This window comes from Armigeres subalbatus, chromosome 2, assembly GCF_024139115.2.
Source record: "Armigeres subalbatus isolate Guangzhou_Male chromosome 2, GZ_Asu_2, whole genome shotgun sequence".
In the NCBI taxonomy this organism is placed as follows: domain Eukaryota; kingdom Metazoa; phylum Arthropoda; class Insecta; order Diptera; family Culicidae; genus Armigeres; species Armigeres subalbatus.
Genome location: NC_085140.1, coordinates 175,640,686 through 175,662,847, shown reverse-complemented (window position 1 = coordinate 175,662,847; position 22,162 = coordinate 175,640,686). Strand labels below are relative to the sequence as shown.

The window sequence follows — 22,162 nt, the reverse complement described above, 5'->3', positions numbered from 1 at the left end:
ATGTTTGAACCGAACAATTTTTGATTTTTTAGCCACTAAAATATTACCTTAAAATACACATTTTTCTAAAATTTATGTTGTAAAAATATGTTGATTTTTCAAGAAATCGAGCCCACAAAATTTTGAAATTTAAATTGGAATGGAAGCCAATTTTAATAATCTTTGATGAAATTTCGGCGGAAAAAAATTGTTTTATTTTGAAAAATCAAAATGTTTACTCAAGTGGATGGTATGCATCGGCCAAAAGTTTGGGGTCACTCTCCTGATGTTTGTTTTAATTCAATTTTAGCCGAATTTTGTCTGAGGTACAGTTTACGACGTTTTGTTTGGAAACTCATGTTCTTCGATATGTATTTTTTTTTTAATTTACCTGTGTATGAAATGTTTACTTCAGAGATTAACCTTCCTGCAGCGCCCAAAAAAAATTTACAGTTAGGAGTTCGGGCATATCGACCCGGATTTGACCTGGCAATATTCCAGACGATTAGTTTAGAAAATTATTTTGAGCTTTTTAGTGGAATGTCTTCACTTAAGTGGTGGAACTCAATGGGATTGTACAAACTCGTCTTATGACAAGCAAATTTACATGTTTATATACCCAAAATAATCGTCAGCTCATCAATTTTTCGGAACAGATTAATGATCGTCCACACCTACACTCTGTAATCGATGAACCGACAGTATGCCATTTTTATATGGTTGAAATTGGTATTGGTATAATAACAGCGCAACAACAATTATATTTCTATTTTGTTTTATCTCGAAAACGTGATAAATCTATTCAACATGTGATGGAAAACGTGACGCAGCCAATATTCTCGCAGCTGTTCTAGGTTCTCCAAATCATTCTAGAATTAAAATTCTTCATCTACCAGTTCAATAACGCTTAGTAGAAAATTGATAGTAACCCATCATATCCATACAGGCACTTACAGGCCATGTGTACAATTTAGATATGTCCAAACTGGATGTTCTAAGTCCTCCAAATCATTCTGTATTTCAGCCCAATTGGTCTACCAGGTCAACTATGTCCAGAACAAAATCGATAGTAAGCCATCATGTCCATACAAGCTTTTTAAGGCCATGCGTATAATTTTGATTTAGAAATGACCAAATACAATGATCAAGCCTCTCATATCATTTCTAGGTCAACAAGGCTCGGTTGGAAATTTAAAACAACGCATCATGTCAATACATTCGATTTAGACATGTTCAAACACAATGAACTAAGCCTTTCACATCGTTCTGGACATTGAACTAATTGTTCTACCAGGTCAACTAAACTCGCTGTAAAATTGACAGCAACTTATCATGACCATACAGACCCTTAGAGGCCATGCGTATAACATCCGGTTTGGGCATATATAAATCGTAAATCGTACGCATGGCCTCTAATGACCTGATGGGTGTGTTTGCTATCGATTTTCTAACAGGCCTAGCTGACCTGGTAGATTAATTGGTTTTAAGTACAAAATTATTTAAAGGGCTTGGAACATCGTGTTCAGAAAAAAAGGAGATCCCGTTTGTTTGTCACATCTGGTTTGGACATATCATAATCGTAGATAATACGCAAGGCTTTTAAGAACCTGTATTGTATCGTTATAATGGGTTGTTATTGATTTTGTGCAGTATTGACATAAAATCTGAATTCAGATGATGATGCGATCATGAATCATCAGCAGGACTATTGGCTGCATAACGTTTTACATCATATGTAAAACAGTCTTAGCACATTTTCCGGAGAAAATAGTGATTAAATCGTAGCTGCGCGGTTTTATTGTGAAATTTCCGTCCATATAGAAGAGGCCAACTGTCGATACATCCACCGTCGATTACAGAGTTTAGGTGTGGCCGATCATTAATCTGAGGCCAGTTTCGTAAAATTGATGAGCTGGTGATTATGTAATCTTGATATAACGATTTGTTTATCGGCTTTATCGGTCAGTTCTACTCAAAATATGAGGGAGTAGATAATACAAGCTCTATTTGGAATAAAGGCGAATGTCGCAAGAGAGGATTCTCTTCGCCGACTTCCCCTCTTTTTAATAAAAGTGACAAGCAGTGGATTTCTTTGTGGTTTATCACCTCAGCACGATAGAAAACAATGCGAACTTGCATTCTGAGGTGATAAACTGCAAAGAAACCCTCTGCTTGTCACTTTTATATAAAAGAGGGGAAGTCGACGAAGAGAATTCTCTCTTGCGACATTCGCCCTTTTACCAGATAAAGCTTGAATTGAAGATCAACAGATTGAAAGCCGTTCGCTAGGGCGCAAACAAGTATGAAACGATAGACTGTGAAAGGGAGGAATTAGAGATAAAAAAAAATAAAAAGTGTTCGGTTCAAACACCTACGATGGAAGATCTACTCATAATCTATGTATTGAGCTAACAATACCCGAAATCGGAAGTAAGACGGCAATAATACGGCCAAAAAGTTTTGCCTATATTTAGTATGTTTGTCTGTGGTGACTAACTCGAACAAAAATCGTTGAATGAACATTGTAATTTTTGTTCCATACCATTATGTTTGGCACGTCGAAAGATGGATTTCGAGGCCTGGACGAAAAGTAGCCAGCTCCCGCAAGGGGACCATATACGACCATAAGTCCATCAATATATGTCAAACCGTTCGTCAATGTACTTGTTTTGCAATATCATGAAGCTTGACACGTCGAAAGATTGGTTTCGAAACGGATTCGGAAGGAAGAAAACCCCAGCAACGGATTCTAAAATTAACTCTATGAGACGTTCATCATTTCTTATATTGCAAAAATAATGCAATCCATTTATTTTATAAAGATTCCACAAAAAATCGAAGACAAAATCCACAAAAAATCGAAGAAAAATTGAGCGATATTCAAAATGTTATGGTTGAAAGTTGCGGTGGACCCGGAAATTGTCTAAATACATCCGCGGAAAAAGCGACCACAGTGTATTGCAGAAGAAACTCCGTCCCTAGTCTGACTAAAATATGAAATTTTTTGGCATCGGTGACGCGGATTGTTGATCAAAAACTGCAAATTCTGATGAGCGGCGCATGTTGGCGACAAAATTCTAGTTGAAAACTGGAGATTATAGTAGAACGCGTTTAGTGTAGGAGCGGAAATGGCATCTGTAATCAAATAATTGGCAAGAACCCAACAGGATATTACATAAATTGTCGATGGAATTTCAATGTTGTAAACTGTCAGTGGCATGAACTTGTATAATCTTCTGGGAACTTTTGTTTAGTAGCTAGATATCAATTCATGATCCATGGCAAACTTGTAGCACCTTAATAAGCCTATATTTTTGTCATGACAGGGGCCCTCCTTAGCCGTGCGGTAAGACGCGCAGCTACAAAGCAAGACCATGCTGAGGGTGACTGGGTTCGATTCCCGGTGCCGGTCTAGGCAATTTTCGGATTGGAAATTGTCTCAACTTCCCTGGGCATAAAAGTATCATCGTGCTAGCCTCATGATATACAAATGCAAAAATGGTAACCTGGCTTAGAAACCTCGCAGTTAATAACTGTGGAAGTGCTTAATGAACACTAAGCTGCGAGGCGGCTCTGTCCCAGTGTGGGGATGTAATGCCAATAAGAAGAAGAAGACTTTGTCATGAATTATAATCTGAGCAGAAATGGTATTCAACAGATACGTGACATTTTGGAGAAATTTTTCTTTTTGCCTCAGATGTTATATTTGAAGCATATACAGGTGGACCACACTTATATGAAAAATTTCAGAACCATTTTTTCGAGACATGTACCCTCTGAAAATAAAGTGTTTTGCTCTCAGAAGCTACTGAAGCTATTTCTGCCAGATCCGTCAAGTCTAACTGGATGCTCAACGAGTCTGCAGTTTATATGGGGAAAATCAACTGAATGTATGAGAAAAATATCCCCTTTCACTGTTTTACCTCTAAGTGGCGCTGTAGTCATTCAATGCCACTCTTTAGTAACACGTAACTTATTATAAAGAGGCTCCAGAAAACTGCGAGTGATTTCGCCAAAAAATAAAAAAAAGTTATACCTTGATGGAAAAAGTTGATATTTTCGCTGGGATGAAACGCGCCATCCAGCTATTATACTTGCAGAATAGTTTGTATCGAAGTGCTTCGATTTACTTCATTTGTCCGATACCCGTTTTTAAATTAACTAAAATTAACGAATTTGTGGCTCACTAAACATCTCCGATAGATTTTGTATGTGAACTAGTTGGATGGGCGAGGGAATTTTATTATTCCAACTTTTTTCAGCAAGGTATAACTTTTTTGTTTTTTGACTAATTCACTCGCGGCTTTCAGGAGCCCTTTCGTAAAGATTGTACGTGTTACTAATGAGTGACATTGAATGACTACAGGGTAACCTAGAGATAAAACAGTGAAAGGGGATCATTTTCCCGTACATTCAGATGATTTTTTTCATTTAAACTTCAGACTTGACGGATCTAACTGAAATTTTCATAGTAGCTTCTGGGAGCAAAAAACTTTATTTTCAGAGAGTATATGTCTAGAAAAAACGATTTTGATTTTTTTCATATAAGTGTGGTCCACCTTAATATATCTACTGCTGGACAAAATATAAGACCAATCAGACATTTTGGCTTCAAAAACAATAAAGCAAATAAGGCTTAAGACAAATGTTTTTTTTTCAAATCACATGCAGATTACGTTTGCTGACAATTAAGTGGTTACAAATTCATAGAAATCGTTATGAGCACCTACCAATATCTTTATAAAATCATGTTACATGCCTTATAGTTGGATTTTAAAACACAATTTATATATTCTTATACAACTTTTGTATAAAATCCAAACAACTTTGAATGAGTTTTATGCGATATGAATATCATAAGATATGGAGAAAAGCCTGTAAGATTCTTACATAGGATGGTAAGAAAAATCTATCAGTCACTGGTAAAGTGTAGCATTAGTGCAATGTAGTATTTATATGCTCAAAATTGGTTCTATCACATCAACTGAACATATATTACTTCAATAGCAAAAAGTATCCTTTTCAATGGCATATTACCTGGTTCTTACTTTAACCCTCCAACCTTAGATAGATATAGTAATACAATAAAGCAAATACTTACATATGACACCGATATAGCATTCTTTCCTCCGATTTTCACCTTCCGTATCAGCGTGTGGTGCGGTTTATGTTCCTCCCGATTTGCACCGTAGTACAGCTCCCAATAGCTTGGCTTATTCAGGTGGTACTCCAGCAACATCTTCTCCTTATCACCAAACAGCTTGCCATTCTTGCCCAAACTTTCCATCAGAATCACCCGTTGCAACGTGAAATCACTCACTTCCCCATTTTTGCCTACATTATTGCTATTGCTTAATTCTGACTTACGTCTAACGCGACCCTCCGCGACTTTCCCAACACCACCACCGTCCACCACCACGTGTGCACTCTTGCCAGCGTCTTCGGGGATCTCGATCGACACCTTGCTAGGCTTCCGCTCGCATACTTCGTAGCTGCAGAGAGCGTTGATCTCCGCATTACTCATGTAACGAATTGGCTGCTGTATCTGCTGCTGCTGCTGTTGTTGTTGCTGTTGGAAGTATATCGCCCGTTGATTCAGAAGCATTTGTGTTGAGCGAGCTTCCTGCGCAAACGGATTAGGAGCTGGTCGATTTAACTGGCGAACGTTGAAACCGTCTCTTACATAAACAGTTTCAAAAAGTGATGGTTGATCACTCGGATTTTGATATCTCGTGAGCGTTCGTTGCGATAGTGTAGGATGATAACATTGGTCAAATGCTTTGTGATTTTCAAGAACTTCGTAGTCATTTTCAAAGTTGACCGACGACCCACGCGATCGATGACGATGTTCAACGGCATTCTGCACGGCGACAACCTTGGCATCCTTGGACATTCCCCTGCAGAAGCGTTTGATTTCGTTTTCATTCTTCTGGTTCATAGATTGCAAGTACCCCTCCAAATCAGATTTTAGGTTAGTAATCTTTTCTTCTAATTCTACTTCTGCCTGGGAAAGACCCTGACCACTATCAGAATGTTTCTGAACCTCAGTTCTTTGCTCCAGAAGTGTGTTGAGCTTTCCACGGATTTGCTCCAAGATATTCCTCGTATTGTGAAATTCTAGGTATTCTTCATATTGGGACTGTGATTGGGATTTCTGTTTTGCTGTGTCATCTATATTTTTCTTGCTAACCGAGTACAACTCGTTGTCCGAAATCGATGATGCAGGACTTTCAAAGCCTATCAAGTTTTGCTGGCTATTGTGCCGCATTTTAAATGCCTCCAGATTGATATCAGCCAAGGAATCGTCCACATCCAGCGGCCAGATTGGACGTGGAATCGATCCATCGGGAGCTTCGGTGATGTCAGTAAGTTTTTCATTGCTAGTCGGTTTTGCGCGCATAATTGCCACGTCATTGGATACGTTTTCTAACGTTGCCGGATAGTAGTACTTCTCTAATGTTCTTCCATCCTTTTGCGCTTTGTTGGAGTCTTGTGACTTTCCGCTATTCTTCAAAATGCCTTCCTTTTTGCCAACAGTTGTTCCGGTTGGTTTGTTGGTAGTTTTCGCTGGCGGATTTCGACCGTGTTCCACGACTGGTTCGTAATAGATGTGGTCGTCCGCTACCGACCCACCGGCGAAGAAAATGTTTGTACTGTAATAACCCGATGATCCGCTTTTCTCAGTGGAATAATGTGACGTTGAGTTTATGCGCTCCCGTCCAATGGATTTCCCCACCACTACGTCAGATTCGATATCACCGGAAGTGTCCTGGCTGCTAATGGATTGACGTTTGTGGCCATTGCTGGATGCCTGCTGAGTGGATTGACCTTTTTCGCTGTTGATACTAGCGATCAAACTGAAATAAAATAAGATAAAAATTGGAGGGTAAGCTACTGGTAGTGCTAGGTGAGGTGAAATAATATTTTAGAATACATTTACGGCATGAAAACAAAATACAATTCGGTTTACATGCATTCACTAAAAAAGGATCCAAATATCCCACTTCAACTTTGTTTAATGTTTCGTAGCTGGTTTACGAAAACTGTTCCTCGGCAATCCAAACGGGGTACAAATGCTAGATACGCCAATTTTGGTTATACTTAAGTTTTCGAGTTAATTCGTTTTAAGCAGGATAATTCTTCTAAGTTTTCTGAAAAATGTTTTGGAAAACTTTTCGGCATTTCCACTTGAAATTGAAATGCCTTCCACAAAATCAAGCGTTTTTCTAAAAGTTTTTGGAATTACCAGAGGAAATTCTTAGGAATCTCCACGGGAAATTCTTCGGAATTTTCAAGAGGAATTTGTCGAAGTTTCCGCAGTGAATGCCTTTGGAGTTTCCACAGGAATTTTTTTTCAGAAAATCCGCGAGAATGTCTTCTGATTTTCCACGAGAATATTTTCCTCCGGAAATTAGTCTGAATTTATCCAAGAAATCTTTGGATATCCTTTAGAAATTCTTCGGATTTCTAATGACAATTTCTTCGGGATTGCTAATGGGTAATCTTCGGAATTTCCGAAAAGAATGTTAACAAATTTCTGCGGGATATTTGAATTTTACTACCAAAAATTCTTTGAGTTTCCATTTTTTTATTGTTCACGTTTTTCGCATTAAAGCTATCCGAAGTTTTTCTAGCGGGCTTGGTAGTCATATGGCTACTGCTTCTGCCTCATACGCAGGAGGTCGTGGGTGCAATCCCAGGTCCGTTCCATTCTCCTACTTTGTATCTTTCTCTATATTTCTCATGTTCTAGCAATCGCTAGAACTGGAAATGGATTCCATACCGTTTCCATTACTATTCCTATACCTTCAACTTGAGTATTCTAACAGTAATCTGCTTGAATTGGAAATGAACTATAGAGCTCGTTTCCTACATCCAATTAGAAATTCCATCAGTTGCTTTCTCTTATCTATAACATTGGCAGCTCGTTAACCAAGACGGACCTCTGTCTCTCGAACCTAAACCCAAAAATTCCAACAAATTCCGCATGAACTCGTGGCAAGTGCAGAGGTATATTCGGCTTGTAGTGGGCGAGTGATTGCATCATCATTTCCTCCCCCTTCCCTACATTGACTTGCATTCTGACGAGGCAGGCGCCAGTATGACCTAACAAATGAGTTCACCAGTACTTGTACATTGAAGATGTGTGCTAATCCCAAGCAAACATCTGTTGGTTCCCTGTGCAAGAACAGCTGATCTGGTCATAATAGAGTAGCAACTACGAGCAGTCAATCAAGCTCAAGCTCAAGCTTAAAGCTATCCGAAGTTTTTCTTGAGAAATTCACTGCAATTTCCAGTGGAAATTCTTCAAAACTTCCACGAAAAAATATTCGGAAATTCTTGGGAATTTCTAAAGGAAATTCTAGGTAATTGCTCAAATAGGAGATTACTCTATAATATCCATAGGAAATTATCTTAAAATACCACGAGAAACATTTCAAACATTTTATTATTTTTAACGGAAAGTTGAAATTTCTTCAAAATTTCAACGGGATATATACACAGTTGAAATCGAAATACGTATCTGGAAAGATAACAAAACGTGGTGGAATTAAATGAAAAGTACTAAGCTCGTATTAGACAGTTGAAGACATTCCACTAAAAGAGCTTGAATATTTTTTCTCAAAATACCTTTGTTACCTATTAAGCAACCCTTTATTAATTTTTTGGGGTTTTCCATCCAGTATTTCTCAAATGAACATGATTAGGCTAATTACATGTCGTATCAGCTGCAAATTGTCCGCCCAACAAACAGCAACATCAATCTTCAAATTCACTGACCAGTTCATATTTTACAACCTACTTTCGCTTTCGATGCAGAATCTAACAGGCGGTTACCACAATTCGCAATCAACACCTCGAATCAACTGGCAATCCCACAAACTTGCTTTTCATTTCATCCAACCACCTAACGCATGCATTTTCGATTTTAGCAAGGATTTTTTTCACAATCCCAACCACGCCAAACCCGTTGCAATCAGAAACCAGTCGGACAAAGAGCTGAAGGATTGGTCCAACGGTCGTAGCCCAAGTACAACTATTTGCTCTCTTCCATCCTCTGCATCGAGCAGGCAGTTAGCCTTTTGCTTGTTAGAAATGGTCTTGGTACGTCCGACGACGACGACGACGGCCGCCGCAAGCATTTCTGCGTCGTGGCCTACATTTTGACATCGTCACATTGCTTTGCAGCACCGCGCAAGCACCAGAGCAGGAGCAACTTTAGTGTTTTTTATCACTCCGTTTACCGCCCCAGTCAGCTGTATGTGCGAACGATGGAATTTGAGTGCACTCCACTGGGAAAACCGGATTGGAACAAATGCAGCCATCCAACCGGGCAGGCAATGGTGGCGGCGCGGCAAGCGGGCACCCACAGTTTTCCAGAACCTCAACTCCGAGTTTTCAAGAGTTCAGTGAAAGTCGATTTAGGGAGACACATACACAAGTACACATACAAATCACTAGACAAACCGGAGTATCGATGCTGTTGGCGATGTTGATGACTTGGAGTTCAAAGCGAAAAAAACGAGAGTGAATGTCAGACACGATCTTGGGGTCCTTCGTAAGGTTTTATTGGTGGTGTGGTTTTGAAATATGTTGTAAAGTTCGTCGTGTTCGATTCATTTTGCAGCCCTGAGTTTTAGAAGGCAGCTTTACCAGATCTGCAATAAATTAGTGGCGATTTGAAGTGATGCACTTGAAAGTGCATGGTGCAATTTTGGAGTCAATAAACTAACGAGTTCACTTTTAAGTATATGCGGTAATTATACGCCAGATTAATTCTGATTCCCGAATCGACCCTAGTAAAAAAACCCAGATTAATCCACCTAGCAGTGATGGTGCCTTTCTCGTGTGTTATAAAAATAATATTATAGTATTTTGGCAATAACTTTTAAGCCCATAATCCGATCTGACCATTTTTCAATAGCAAACAATGGAAAAGGATTTCGCGTCGATTGCAATCTGATGCGAGCAAATTGGTTAAGGATAAATGCAAAAAAAAAATAGTGTGAAAATTTTACGCGCCCGTTTTTGATATGAAAAACAAAATTTGTCCATAACTTCTGAGCCCATAGTCCGATCCGGCTGATTTTCAATAGGAAACAGACACGATTCTGCGTTGAATGCAACTTGTTTCGAGCAAATCAGATAAGTGCCTATAAAATGAGTGAGTTTTTTGCACGTGTTTTGCACACACACATACACACACAGACAGCCAGCTAAGGGTTGCGTACTTAGCTGGTAGTGCAGCCTGGACACTGTTGTCCTTCTGACATCAGCTAGAGTGAGTGGGTGCGACCAAAGGGACCAGCGTCCCTAGCCCCTAATCCCAAGGCGTTAAGCGACCCGTGTCGAGGGGATGCATGGCCAGGGGTGTGAAATAATGAGCTAGGCCTTTAACGGAGCCTGTGGGGTACCTGGGCACCCTCCACAGTAATTGTCCCTTACCGCGTCATGCTGGGCTCTGGCGTGGTGGACCTCTTTTCCCGAGCAACTCGTGGGACCAAAATGGAAAAACAAGTCAATTCTTCAATTAGTGGTAGTAGTGTAGGCGACAACCCCTTCGCAAGATGTGGGTTGTTCAGGTCTCCGCCTAGGAGGCCAGAATCAATAGTCGGCAGCTAGGTGCGTAGCGCCAGCGTGGGTCACATAACCATCTCCCAGGCTACGCTGGTAGAGGTTATAGACGGCCCATGGCTTGTGGAGGCGATGAACCACAAACGCAATGGGCTTTCGGCCTTCGAGGTGGCGACGGAACAGCTGGACGCCATCATCGACTTTGCGTCATCGAAGCATAATATCAGTAAAGACCTCAGGAGGAGCTTGCTGAAACTTCGAAAGTCGATGTTGGACGCCAAGCTGGAGAGTCGGTCGGGACGGCCAAGTGTAAACCCGTGAAATCCGTGGAGTCGAGGTCTACCCAGACTGAGGCCCAAGGATTCGCGGACTCGGGCAAGGTCAAATCGACCGAGGGCGTGCCAGCGAAGACGGTGGTGCCAAAGTCTACCCAGACTGAGGCTCAAGTATTCGCGGGCACGTCGGGGGTGACTGCTCCAACGGAGCAGACACAAAAACGGGGGAGACAGTCTCCAGGGGATGAGCTCCCTGAGGGCCGCTCCAAAACGCGGAGGGTTACTACCCCGAACAAGGGTAGTGGGGCTGGGAAGCTGAACCCCGGCCAGGTATCTCTCAAACCGGGGGAGGAAGGACCTGGAAAGGTCCGTACACCCAGGAAAGACGGTGGTAAGGGGTTACAGCAGGCTGAGAGCTCTCAGCCGCCCCAGACCAGGGAAATAGAGGGGGGGGGGGGGGGGACGTCTCCTGGACCCTGGTCAAGAACAAGAGGAAATCGAAGATGTCAAGGGCCGAAAAGAAGGCCCAGCCGAATGAGGGTAGTAAGAAGTCTAGGGTAGGCGCCAATCGCTCCAGGGGTGTGGCCTAGTCATCAAGACGGACGAGGCTAAGTACTCGGACGTCTTGAAGGCGATGAGGAGTGACATCAAGCTCGGTGAACTCGGCTCCGACGTACGTCGAATAAGACGTACCCGGATGGGCGAGATCATCCTCGATCTGAAGCGGGGCGTCTTGCAAAAGGGCGCCGCTTACAAGAAGTTGGCGGAGGAAGTCCTTGGCGAGACAGTCAAGGTGAGGGCACTCACGACGGAGGTGAATCTAAGGGTTAAAGACCTGGACGAGATCACCGAAGTCGAAGAGCTCGTCACGGCACTGCAGCGACAGTGTGAAGTGGAGACGCCCACCGCAGCCGTTCGGCTACAGAAAGGTCCGGCAGGGACACAGGTAGCATTGGTTCGGCTATCTGCAGCGGACGCCTCTAAGGTAGTCAAGTTAGGGAGCGTCAAGGTGGGATGGTCGGTATGCTCTGTGGGCTCGTATATGCCCGAAGTTTGCTTCAAGTGCCTGGAACCGGGGCACATGCAATGGGTCTGCAAAGGCCCTGACAGAAGCAATCTCTGCCGACGCTGCGGATTGGAGGGACATAAGGCACAATGCTGCACGAGCCCTCCCAATTATTTGATTTGTTCCAGCAAAGCTGTGAACAGCAAGCACCCCATGGGGGGTTCGAAGTTCCCGGCGTTTAAGCGTGCTGCAAATTCACAGTACAGGTAGCGAAGCTGGCTTGCTCGGCCTAACCTTGCCTAACCTTGCACGCAGCTAACCTCGAGGGTGCGTTGTGCACTGGCCCCCCTTTGAAGCATTACTTTCTGGTTGTACCGAAGGGACTATGGGCTTGGCGGTAATGGAAACGGTTTAGCGGGTCGGGGATGTAGTCCTGCCTCCCTCGTTTGCTGTCGGAGGTGGTCCTTAATCTCGCACTTCCTGGACAACCCAGGATGTCTGTTGAGCAGATTCCACCTCTATTGCTTAGGAAGAAAAAAAACTCACACACACATACACACAGACATCACCTCAATTCGTCGAGCTGAGTCGATCGATATATAACACTATGGGTCTCCGGGCCTTCTATAAAAAGTTTGTTTTTGGAGCGATCATATAGCCTTTACCGTATACTTAGTATACGAGAAAGGCAAAAAGTATTCAATAAAAGGACGATGAAATGTATTTATCCTAATTGATTGTCGATTTGCTATATTGAATTAAATTCGGTTATTATTTTTTTATGTTGACTGGTAATTTAACCAAAATGATAACAATTCTAGTTATCAATATAACTGGATAATAAAGTTTGTTATCAATAAGTTATCCTGCATTGCACTCTGTCCAGCCGACTGTTATTTACATAAAATAGTCGTGGCATTATGATTTGAGTATAAATAATCTTCAGTAAATGCAAGATTGTAGAAAGCGTAATGCTCATCTCTTCTGCTCCTCAAGAAAGCATGATTGGATGAGCACCAAGAAACAACGCCGTACAATCACTCGATTCAAGTTCGAACCCAGTGAATGCCAACATTTTTTTCAATGCATAACGAAGTCGGCAAAGAAGATTTAACTATTTTGGTCGATAAAACAGTGATGGCTGATAACTAAATGATAACAAAATTAGTTATTTGAGTAAATAACATTTATAACAAAATGTGTTATCAACTTGGTATCAGTGATAACTTAATTTGTTTTCATCCAGTTATTCAAGGAACAAAATTCTAGTATCATTTTTGCTATGTTGGCTGTTAATTCAGCCAAAATGATAACAAGTTCAGTTATCAAAATGTCCGATAACCGGATAATAGAATTTGTTATCAATTAATTATTCATTTTTGCTCGGGTGTATTCTAAAATTCGTTTTGAAGTGCATGTTGCCAACTTTAAAGCGTTCAAAGCTGCTTGGTTGTTGGACATCGTGTTTGTAATTCCTTCGCAAACAATATTACAGAACTCTCTAGATTTGCGTGAACTTCCGCTTGAAATGATTTAAGTGTTTCAAAGAAATGCTTGATTATTATGCCCCAGAAATCGCAAATCTATCGAAATTGTACTCGTCGTCTTCGAATTCGAAATTCTCTGCCTATGCTAGCAAAGCTAACTGGGGACCCTTCTGACATGTTTTGCTTTGTTCTAATTATCCAACGAGTCCTGTTTAAAGCTTTCATACCTGTGTAATGCCATCCATTTCTAAATAAGGTTCACTTTCATTTATTCTACACATCTAACACAGACACAGAGTAACATATTTTATCTTTATACATTTCCAACAAAATGTCCACAAACTTTAAACCCTCACCATGAACCAGAAGCCAATATGCACAGTTGTATTTAAATGTTGCACATTTTCTTAGCTGAAATAGTAACACTTGAATATGTCACAACTGAAATGAATTGCAATGCCGTTAGATGAGCGAAACAATACTTCACAATGCTTTTTTCCATTTCTATTATATTAAAACATCGCTAAATTTATTTTATGGCTAAACACCCAAACACAAATCAAACGAAATCGAAAGCGAAAACATGAATCTTCTTCAACCGACCAAACAACGGCCATTCCGAACCGCCAACGTGCCTACGACCGAGTTAAAACGCGAACTGAGCGAGCCCGTCGTTGCAGCTAACCATCGGCAAGTTCATGGTGGGCAATCATCATCGGTGCATTACTCTATCAAACTATGTGTTGCCACAATGCCAGCGTCTTCGGAGAGCTGGTGGTTCACTTTTCGGGAGAATTTTCCGATAGAAAACACACTCGTCCGACCGGCCATGGATGTCCGTCACGGCGTCCTCTTTCTTTTCGATTTTTCTTCCGTATTAGTGGTAAGTGGCACCGGTTACCGACTGAGCGAAGCCAAACCGATGTTATGCGTTGTGGTGTGGCACGTTGTTTGTTTTGCGATTTTTCTCCCTACTCAGACGGTTAATTTCTGTTTTCCACTAGTTAACGTCTTTAATTTCACACGTTGATTGAGCTATGCGCTTATTTTCGTCCGATCAAGCACTATCAATTTGAAATAGGGGGTTATTTGGATGAGCGTTGAGGTGAATGCAGAAGCTGATGTAAAATTATCTGACTGAAGTGTGTTGAAACATCAGAAAAAATAATAAATTACTATACTGTCTCCAATCCTCGTCTGACAATATCTGGGAAGCCGCAACTTTCCCGGTGTGCGACAATTGGCGAGGCTTCATGTTAGGGGCCGTATACTTATTACGTAAGCAATTTTTCTGGGTTTTTCGACCCCCCCCCCTCCCACCATGTAAGATTTTTTTCATACAAATTAATTTTTATTTACATGGAGCGTAAGATATTGAACAACTCCCCCTCCCCCCATAAGTGCTTACGTAATATGTGTACGACCCCTTACTGTGCATTGTTCTCAAAGTTCTGTGCAAAGTTATCCTAAATCGGATACTGGAGAAAATAGATTCAAATCTCCGATGGCAGCAGGTAGGAATACGCCCAGGAAGATCATGTGTGGTCAATATTGGAGCAAGTCAACAAATTTCAAGAGGTATTTATTGACTGCGAAAAAGCATTCGATCATCTGTACCACGAAAATCTGTAAGGCGCCTTTAGACGCAAGGGAGTTATGGATAAGTACGAAGCTTTTACGTGCAGAGTCCTACATAACGGAGCTTTGTCTGACCCCATCCGGATAGTCGCTGGAGTGAGGATGTAAGGATGTATTCTATCTCCGCTACTGTTCCTCATCGGTGCGATTGACCGTGTACCAAACCGTGGACTCCTCTAGCAGCCTATTACTATGGAACATCTAAACGACTTCGATTTGGCTGATGATATTGCTCTACTAGCACAACGGCGCTCTGATATGCAGAGTAAGCTGAACGACCTGGCCGAACGCTCCTCAACGGCGGGTCTCACCATCAACGTCAACAAGACCAAATCGTTGGATGTAAACACAAACAACCCCTCCAACTTTACGGTAGCCGGGAAAGCAGTGGAATCTGCAAGCAAGCGCTGTATTGGAAGCCAGCGAACATCGCAGCAGAGGCAGACCCAGGGGCTCGTGGCGTGGCCGATGCCACCGAAAAACAATCATTTTTTGCAATCAACCCTTTCTGTTCATAAAATGTCCTGAGAAGATCCTTCCCAATAACCAATAGGTTTTCCAATCTGCCTAATTTATGGAAAAGAAGAAGGCGGGTGTGAAAAATTCATTTTCAGTGCAAAACGTAAAAAAAACTCACTGGCATTCATATAGAGGGAAATACGGCTTTGGCAGGTTTTGTTCTATTATTGGCAGGGGGATTTTTGTTGACCAAATTTTATGAAATTTGGCTACAATGTTCTTTGATATGCAAAGAATGTTTAGGCCAAATTTGAGCATAGTCAGACATAAATAACCCCCCTGCCAATAATAGAACAAAACCTGCCAAAGCCGTCATTCCCCCTATTAAAATCCAAGATGGCTGAATCGTGATTTTGGCAGATGAGAACTCGTAGTAGTGTATTCACAATTAACCAAGCGTTTGTCGGACCCTTTGCGTAGAAATTTCACTTCTTGCTGTTATTATAGGGCTGCAAAATGGTGGGTTGACATCAAGGAAAGAGCGCTCAACAGAGCTCTGGTCCTATCTCACGCTTCCACTGATCGTCCGATGACAAAAGACCGCCAGCTAAGTGTTGTGTACTTAGCTGGTAGTGCAGCCTGGGCACTGTTGTCCTTCTGACATCAGCTAGAGTGAGAAGGTACGTCTCGAGCGATTGTTCACCAGGAGGTGCGGCTCAAACAGCGTTTGCCTGGTACCCAGCGGCTGATCAAAGAAATGCTGTATCGCGTCAGCTATACCTAAGGTGGCAGCCCCACTAGCGCGATGTAGGTAACGCGACCCCGGTAAGGTAGCTGACTGAAGTCTCTCAAATACCACGAAAAATGGAGATAGAAGAAAAAGAGAACGTTATTTTTGGCAACCGACCCGGCAACGAAATAAGGACTATGATTGGAAACTCGGTACCTGGAATGTCAGGACCCTAAATGAACCTGGACGAGTGAGCCTTCTGGCCCGCGAACTGCAGAAGGTTGGAGTGGCCGCTATTCAAGAAGTCCGATGGCCTAGATCTAGAGAACATAAATTCCGAACCGTGAACCCTACGACCAACACTGCATTCAAATATAACATCTATCACAGCAGCGGCGGAAAAGCAGAGCATGGAGTTGGTTTCGTAGTGATGGGCAAGCAGATGAAGCGAGTGATGCGGTGGAATCCCATTAACGAACGAATCTGTGTATTGAAGATACGGGGCAAATTCTTCAATTACAGCCTAATCAACGTTTTCGCAACGACAAACGATAAATCCGAGGACGTGAAGGACACGTTTCATGAATGTCTTGATAAAGCCTATGGAGAGTGCCCAAAGCATGACGTGAAAATTGCTATCGGAGACGAAGACGGAAGACCAGGAAATGCCTGCTAGCTGGTTGGATGGCCTCATCTGCCCTCTCTTTAAGAAAGGGCATAGACTGGAGTGCGCCAATTACCGAGGAATAACCCTCCTTAATTCGACGTACAAAATTATGTCCTGTATTCTGTTCAACAGATTGAGACCGCTTGAAGAGTCCTTCGTCGGCGAATTCCAAGCATGTTTTCGTGAGGACCGATTAACGACGGATCAAATGTTTACCCTGAGACAAATCCTTGATAAATTCCGGGAGTACAACTTGCAGACACATCATCCGTTTATTAATTCCAAGGCGGTGTACGATTCAGTGAAACGGAATGAATTGTGGCAAATTATGCTTGAACATGGTTTCCGTCGAAACTGATACGGCTGATTCGTATAACGTTGGACGGATCGAAATCAAGTGTAAAGGTTGCGGATGAAATATCGACGTCATTTGTTACCTTAGATGGATTTAAGCAGGGTGATGCACTCTCGAGAATCTACTGTTCAATATAGCGCTCGAGGGAGCGATTAGGAGAGCTGGTGTGCAAAGAAGCGGTACCATTGTCACAAAATCGGATGTGCTCCTGAGATTTGCGGACAATATCGATATTATCGGGATTGGTCGTCGTGCCGTGGAAAAGGCTTTTGTGCCTTTTAAGAGGGAGACAGCAAGGATTGGACTCACGATCAATACCAGCAAAACGAAGTATATGGTCGCTGGCAATCAACGTGGGTTCATTAGTGGTGGTGGTAGTGAAATGGTGCTGGATGGTGAAAAGTTTGAAGTGGTAGAAGAAATTGTGTATTTTGGAACATTAGTGACGTGCGATAATGATGTTACCCGCGAGGTGAAAAGGCGTATTGCAGCTGCAATTCGGGCTTATTACGGACTTCGTAACCAGCTTAAGTCCCGTACTTTGCAAACGAAAACAAATCTCGCGCCGTATACTACTCTGATTCTTCCGGTGGCTTTATACGGCCATGAAACATGGACGTTAAAGCAGTCTGATCGGAGAGCTTTCAGAGTGTTTGAGCGTAAGGTGCTGCGGACAATACTCGGTGGTAAACAGGAGAACGGTATTTGGCGGCGTCGCATGAATCACGAATTGTACCAGGTGTATAAAGGGCTGGATATTATTAGGCTTATTCAACACGGCAGACTACGGTGGGCTGGTCACGTTGTTCGTATGTTCGTATGTTCGGGAGAACGTCAAGCGAAGATAATATTTAGTAGAGAGCCATGAAGAGGCCGCAGGCTTCGTGGAAGGCCGCGTACACGATGGCTTTTTGCAGTTGAAGATGACCTGAGGGCGCTCAATGTTCAGGGCGACTGGAAGCGATTGGTACAAGATCGAGTCCAGTGAAGAAGGATACTCCATTCGGCGTAGGTTCATCGAAGAGCTGTAGCCCATCAAGTATCAAGTAAGTACAACCCAAATTTTTGTTTTCGCTCTAAATCACTATTTTGCTTTCTAAAATCGATCTAAACATGGTTTTGGCATTAAAAATTTTTAATTTGCGATTTTATCAAGTTCACACTTGGATTTTTTAGAATTTTGTTTTTCAAGTTTTTCATCTAATCAAAAAGTTTCTTGAATCTTGAATCTTGATCTTTTCAGATTTTTCAACATATTTAGAGTTTGAAAATTCCTATCCAATGCTGATTTATTGCCATTTTTAAATTTACGTTTATTTTCCGTGTAACGAGTTGGATAAATATTTTAGAGTGTAACATTCACCACTATAACCTTCTGTTGAATAAGGTTAGTTGTAGAAAAATACTAAACTACAAATATTTCACTCTTCAAAGGTATACGAGCGAAAACACGGAAGAACAAAATATTACTCAATTTTCAATATTTTTTTTATAAATGTGGGCGGTGCTGAACTCGTTGGAAGTTTAAATGGAAAAATGTATGCAGACACGTCCAAAAACAGTGATTTGCAGTTAGACGGCACAATTTACAATCAAGAACCATGATACTAATTCAGTTCTTGTATAATTAAATACAGAATGTTATGCAGAAAACCGCGAGAAGATTAGAGTTTATTACGCAAATATATTAGCATTTTACTGGAGTGCTGTAGGGGTGAATTTATTTCTTTTCAAAGGTAAAAGAAACGAAATTTTCTCAAATCCAACTTAAGAGATTTTTTTTTTTTATTTTATTTAAGACACTTTACACTATTACAGTGAATTCGTGTCAAACGCAAATGTTATCATAAAAAATAATGTATACATGTATATGGGTATGGTATTGCTTATCTGTTAGTTGCATCATTGGTTCCGCTTGTTTCTCCATAGGCTGCTCTCGTTGTATTTCTCCTGAACGCTGTTTTTAATTACACTATTACTCGATTTCTTCTTCACGTTGTTTCTTTTTTAAGTTCACTTTGAATTATTTCGTCCTTTCCTTTATCACTCAAGGTATTGCACTTTTTCAGTCTTTGTTCACTTTTTCATTAATTATTTGCATCACTTTTTTTTCTTTTCCAGCACCATTGTTGTTTTGCATACTTTTATTCATAAATGTTGAAACAGGTTCGTCTCATGTAGAAACTCCTTTTACCTTTAAAAAGAAATAACTCTAATATAAAAATAAAAATAATAAACTCTAATCTTCTCGCGGTTTTCTGCATAACATTCTGTATTAAATTCTCCAAGATCTGAATGAGTATCATAGTTCTTCATCATAAGTTGTGTAGTCCAGCTGAAATTTGCTGTTTTTGGATGTTTCTGCATACATTTTTGCATATAAACTTCCAACGAGTTAAGCACCGCCCAAACGTTGACCGATTTGGCTGAAATTTTGTCCAGAGCATCAGGGCGAATAAGATGGCGGCCCATCAAAAAAATTGAAAAAAGTTTTTCCCATACTAATTTGAGCCACCCTAGTAACCACTTTCCCTTCGATGGGACTCGAACCCATGACCCTACAGTACGCTAGACTGGTGCTTTAACCAACTAAGCTACGAAGGACCTACGTCGGCCTTCGCAACCTAGCGGCTACTAAACGAGATTCCCAAATTGGACGCATAGTCAAATCACTCGCAATCCATTTCTCAAGCCAACACTTCCACATGTGCATAGTACACGTCCACATTAGAGGAGCGTGAGTATTTAGAATGTCTGGCGGCTATTATGTAACTATTTCGTAACATTTGGGCTTATTCTACGAGTGGAGTGACGTGAGATTGCTCGAATGACGTGAGAAGAGTCGTATAGCCCCATTTGAATAACATGGTCACCTTACGTGAGAATTGCTAAAAACGACTCACGTCACTCGACTCGTAAAATAAGCCCAATTGCATTTCTCTTTTAATTTTCGAATGGTTACAAGTGCTACTTGGGTGAATGATCTGCAGCAACCACGCCGAGGACCACCACCAATGTGATGGTTTTCCGTTGAAAATGATACCAGCGCCTTCGTGCTGCTGCGCCCGCTCCGCTGCGTCCGAACAGCGTGAATTCTTGTTCGATTGAATCTAAACCCGCAAGTTGCTTGATTTTGATGTCTGTGCTTGCGATACATGTACGCGATTGGTTGGTTTACCTATTTCTAAACTTTTTACTAATTATCAATAATAAATAGTTAAAATATGTATTTGTAGAACAATCAAACGTCAACGCTTCAGACTCATCCTTGATCGAATGGTCCAAACAAATTAGAACTCCGTCGAGAAACGGCTGAGATATTAACGTTCAAAGTCTATAATTTTTCGTGACGGACTCCGATTTTCGCATTCGCAAAGTGTACCCCAATATAGAAAAGACAGACGTAGTTCTACGTCAAAAATTACTGTTGGTACTTTATTTTTGACGTTGGACAACTTCTTACCCGAAGCATATCAAATCAGAATCCAAAATTGGAGACCGTCACGAAATCATGTAAGGTTTTGAACGTTAATTGCGCCTTTATCTTTCGATGGTTTCTTGAGATTTATATATCGATCGACTCGGAAATCCTCCAGCTATTTATCAATTTCATTGAAACTTTTGATTATTTACGATAAACTATTAGAAATTTCAATTCTTGGCATAGCCATGCGAATACATTTTTGCAGTGTCTTCCTCTGACGCGCGCTTGCTACTAATGTACAACATGAAAAAAAAAGTATTTTTGGCAAAAACAAAATGATTCGTGCAATAAATGGTGGTATGCGTCATAAAAACATGATAGATGAGAAAAATATTGTTACTGTGGCTTCAATAGGGTATGGGACCAGTTTTCGGCATAGTATCGGTTTTTGTCGTATATTCTACAAAACTAACGGAAATTGGTCACCTTTGGCGACGACCACACGGCCCAGGTTTACTTTATTGATTACAAGAAAGCTGTTTTCCCGCGCGCGAGCCATTCTGTTCGAGATGCCGTGGAGAGCGGTCCTAGCATCGGCATCGGCGGTGTTGCTGCAGAAAATTTTATTCCCACCGTGGGTCAGGTGGTCGTCGTCATCAGCATCAGCAGCACTCAAGTGAAATTTTCTTGCAACATTCGGACTATCGGTTGGTTGTTTTGTTACGATGGCGTCTGTGGCGAACGTAGCAGCAGTGGTGGAACACATGTCTGCAACAGTGGCGTCTAAAGTACCATCGATTGGCATTCATCAGTGGACGCAGCTCTCAAGCCACAATTTTCTTCCAAATCCAAACTATTGAGTGGTTGCTGTTAGTGATTCGAAAGGCGCATTATTGGAAATCAATCGATTTTTTCAGGACTTCCATCCTATACAAGGAAAGGTTGAATAGAGACGAATTTTGTCTGTTGAAAGTTGTTTCAACGAAATTTATGCAAACTTTGTGTTATTAGGTAGTCCAAAAAGTCACAAATGTGTGAGTAGTCATATAAAAATATTACAGACTAGTATATTTATGGACGCAATAGCAAGTTTTTTTTTTTAATATAAACGGTTCATTAATTTATGCATTAAAAAAATCAAAATTCTCAACGTCTGTTGTCTGTGATTTTTTCATCAAATGCTGTGTCTGGTTGTCTAAGATTGTCACTGGCTTTGTTTTCTGCATCTGATAGTAGAAAAGAATTGAAGTGTCAAATATATTTTTTTTTTTTTTTGAGAATTTCCCCACGTACTGCGTCTGGTTGACTAGTCACCGGACAGACAAACAGGGCTAAAATAATAATATAGTATAACACGTAATAAAGGTGTTATCAAAAGTCGTGAAAAAATGGATTTCAACAAGTGCCTGGGCAAAACGGCCCCAACTTAGCCAACAACGATTTATATCCCTTCATTATTATTTTATCTATCCCATAATAAAATATTTACAAACCCCTCAAGTTCCGGATAAATTTAAGTAAACGAATATGCTATCGACAGGTTTTCCCGGTAGGTAATGTACTTCGA

General features: G+C 41.2%; 1 protein-coding gene across 4 annotated transcripts in view; it reads right to left on the bottom strand.

The window, feature by feature from the left end:
* The window catches only part of LOC134211254 (uncharacterized), a 406,246-nt gene that overhangs the window by 246,911 nt on the left and 137,173 nt on the right, over nt 1-22,162 (bottom strand). For all 4 annotated transcript variants that reach the window (XM_062687965.1, XM_062687963.1, XM_062687964.1 and 1 more), the window contains one exon: nt 5,081-6,836. In XM_062687965.1, coding sequence (XP_062543949.1) covers nt 5,081-6,836 — 1,756 coding nt within the window. The remainder of the gene's footprint in view (nt 1-5,080; nt 6,837-22,162) is intronic.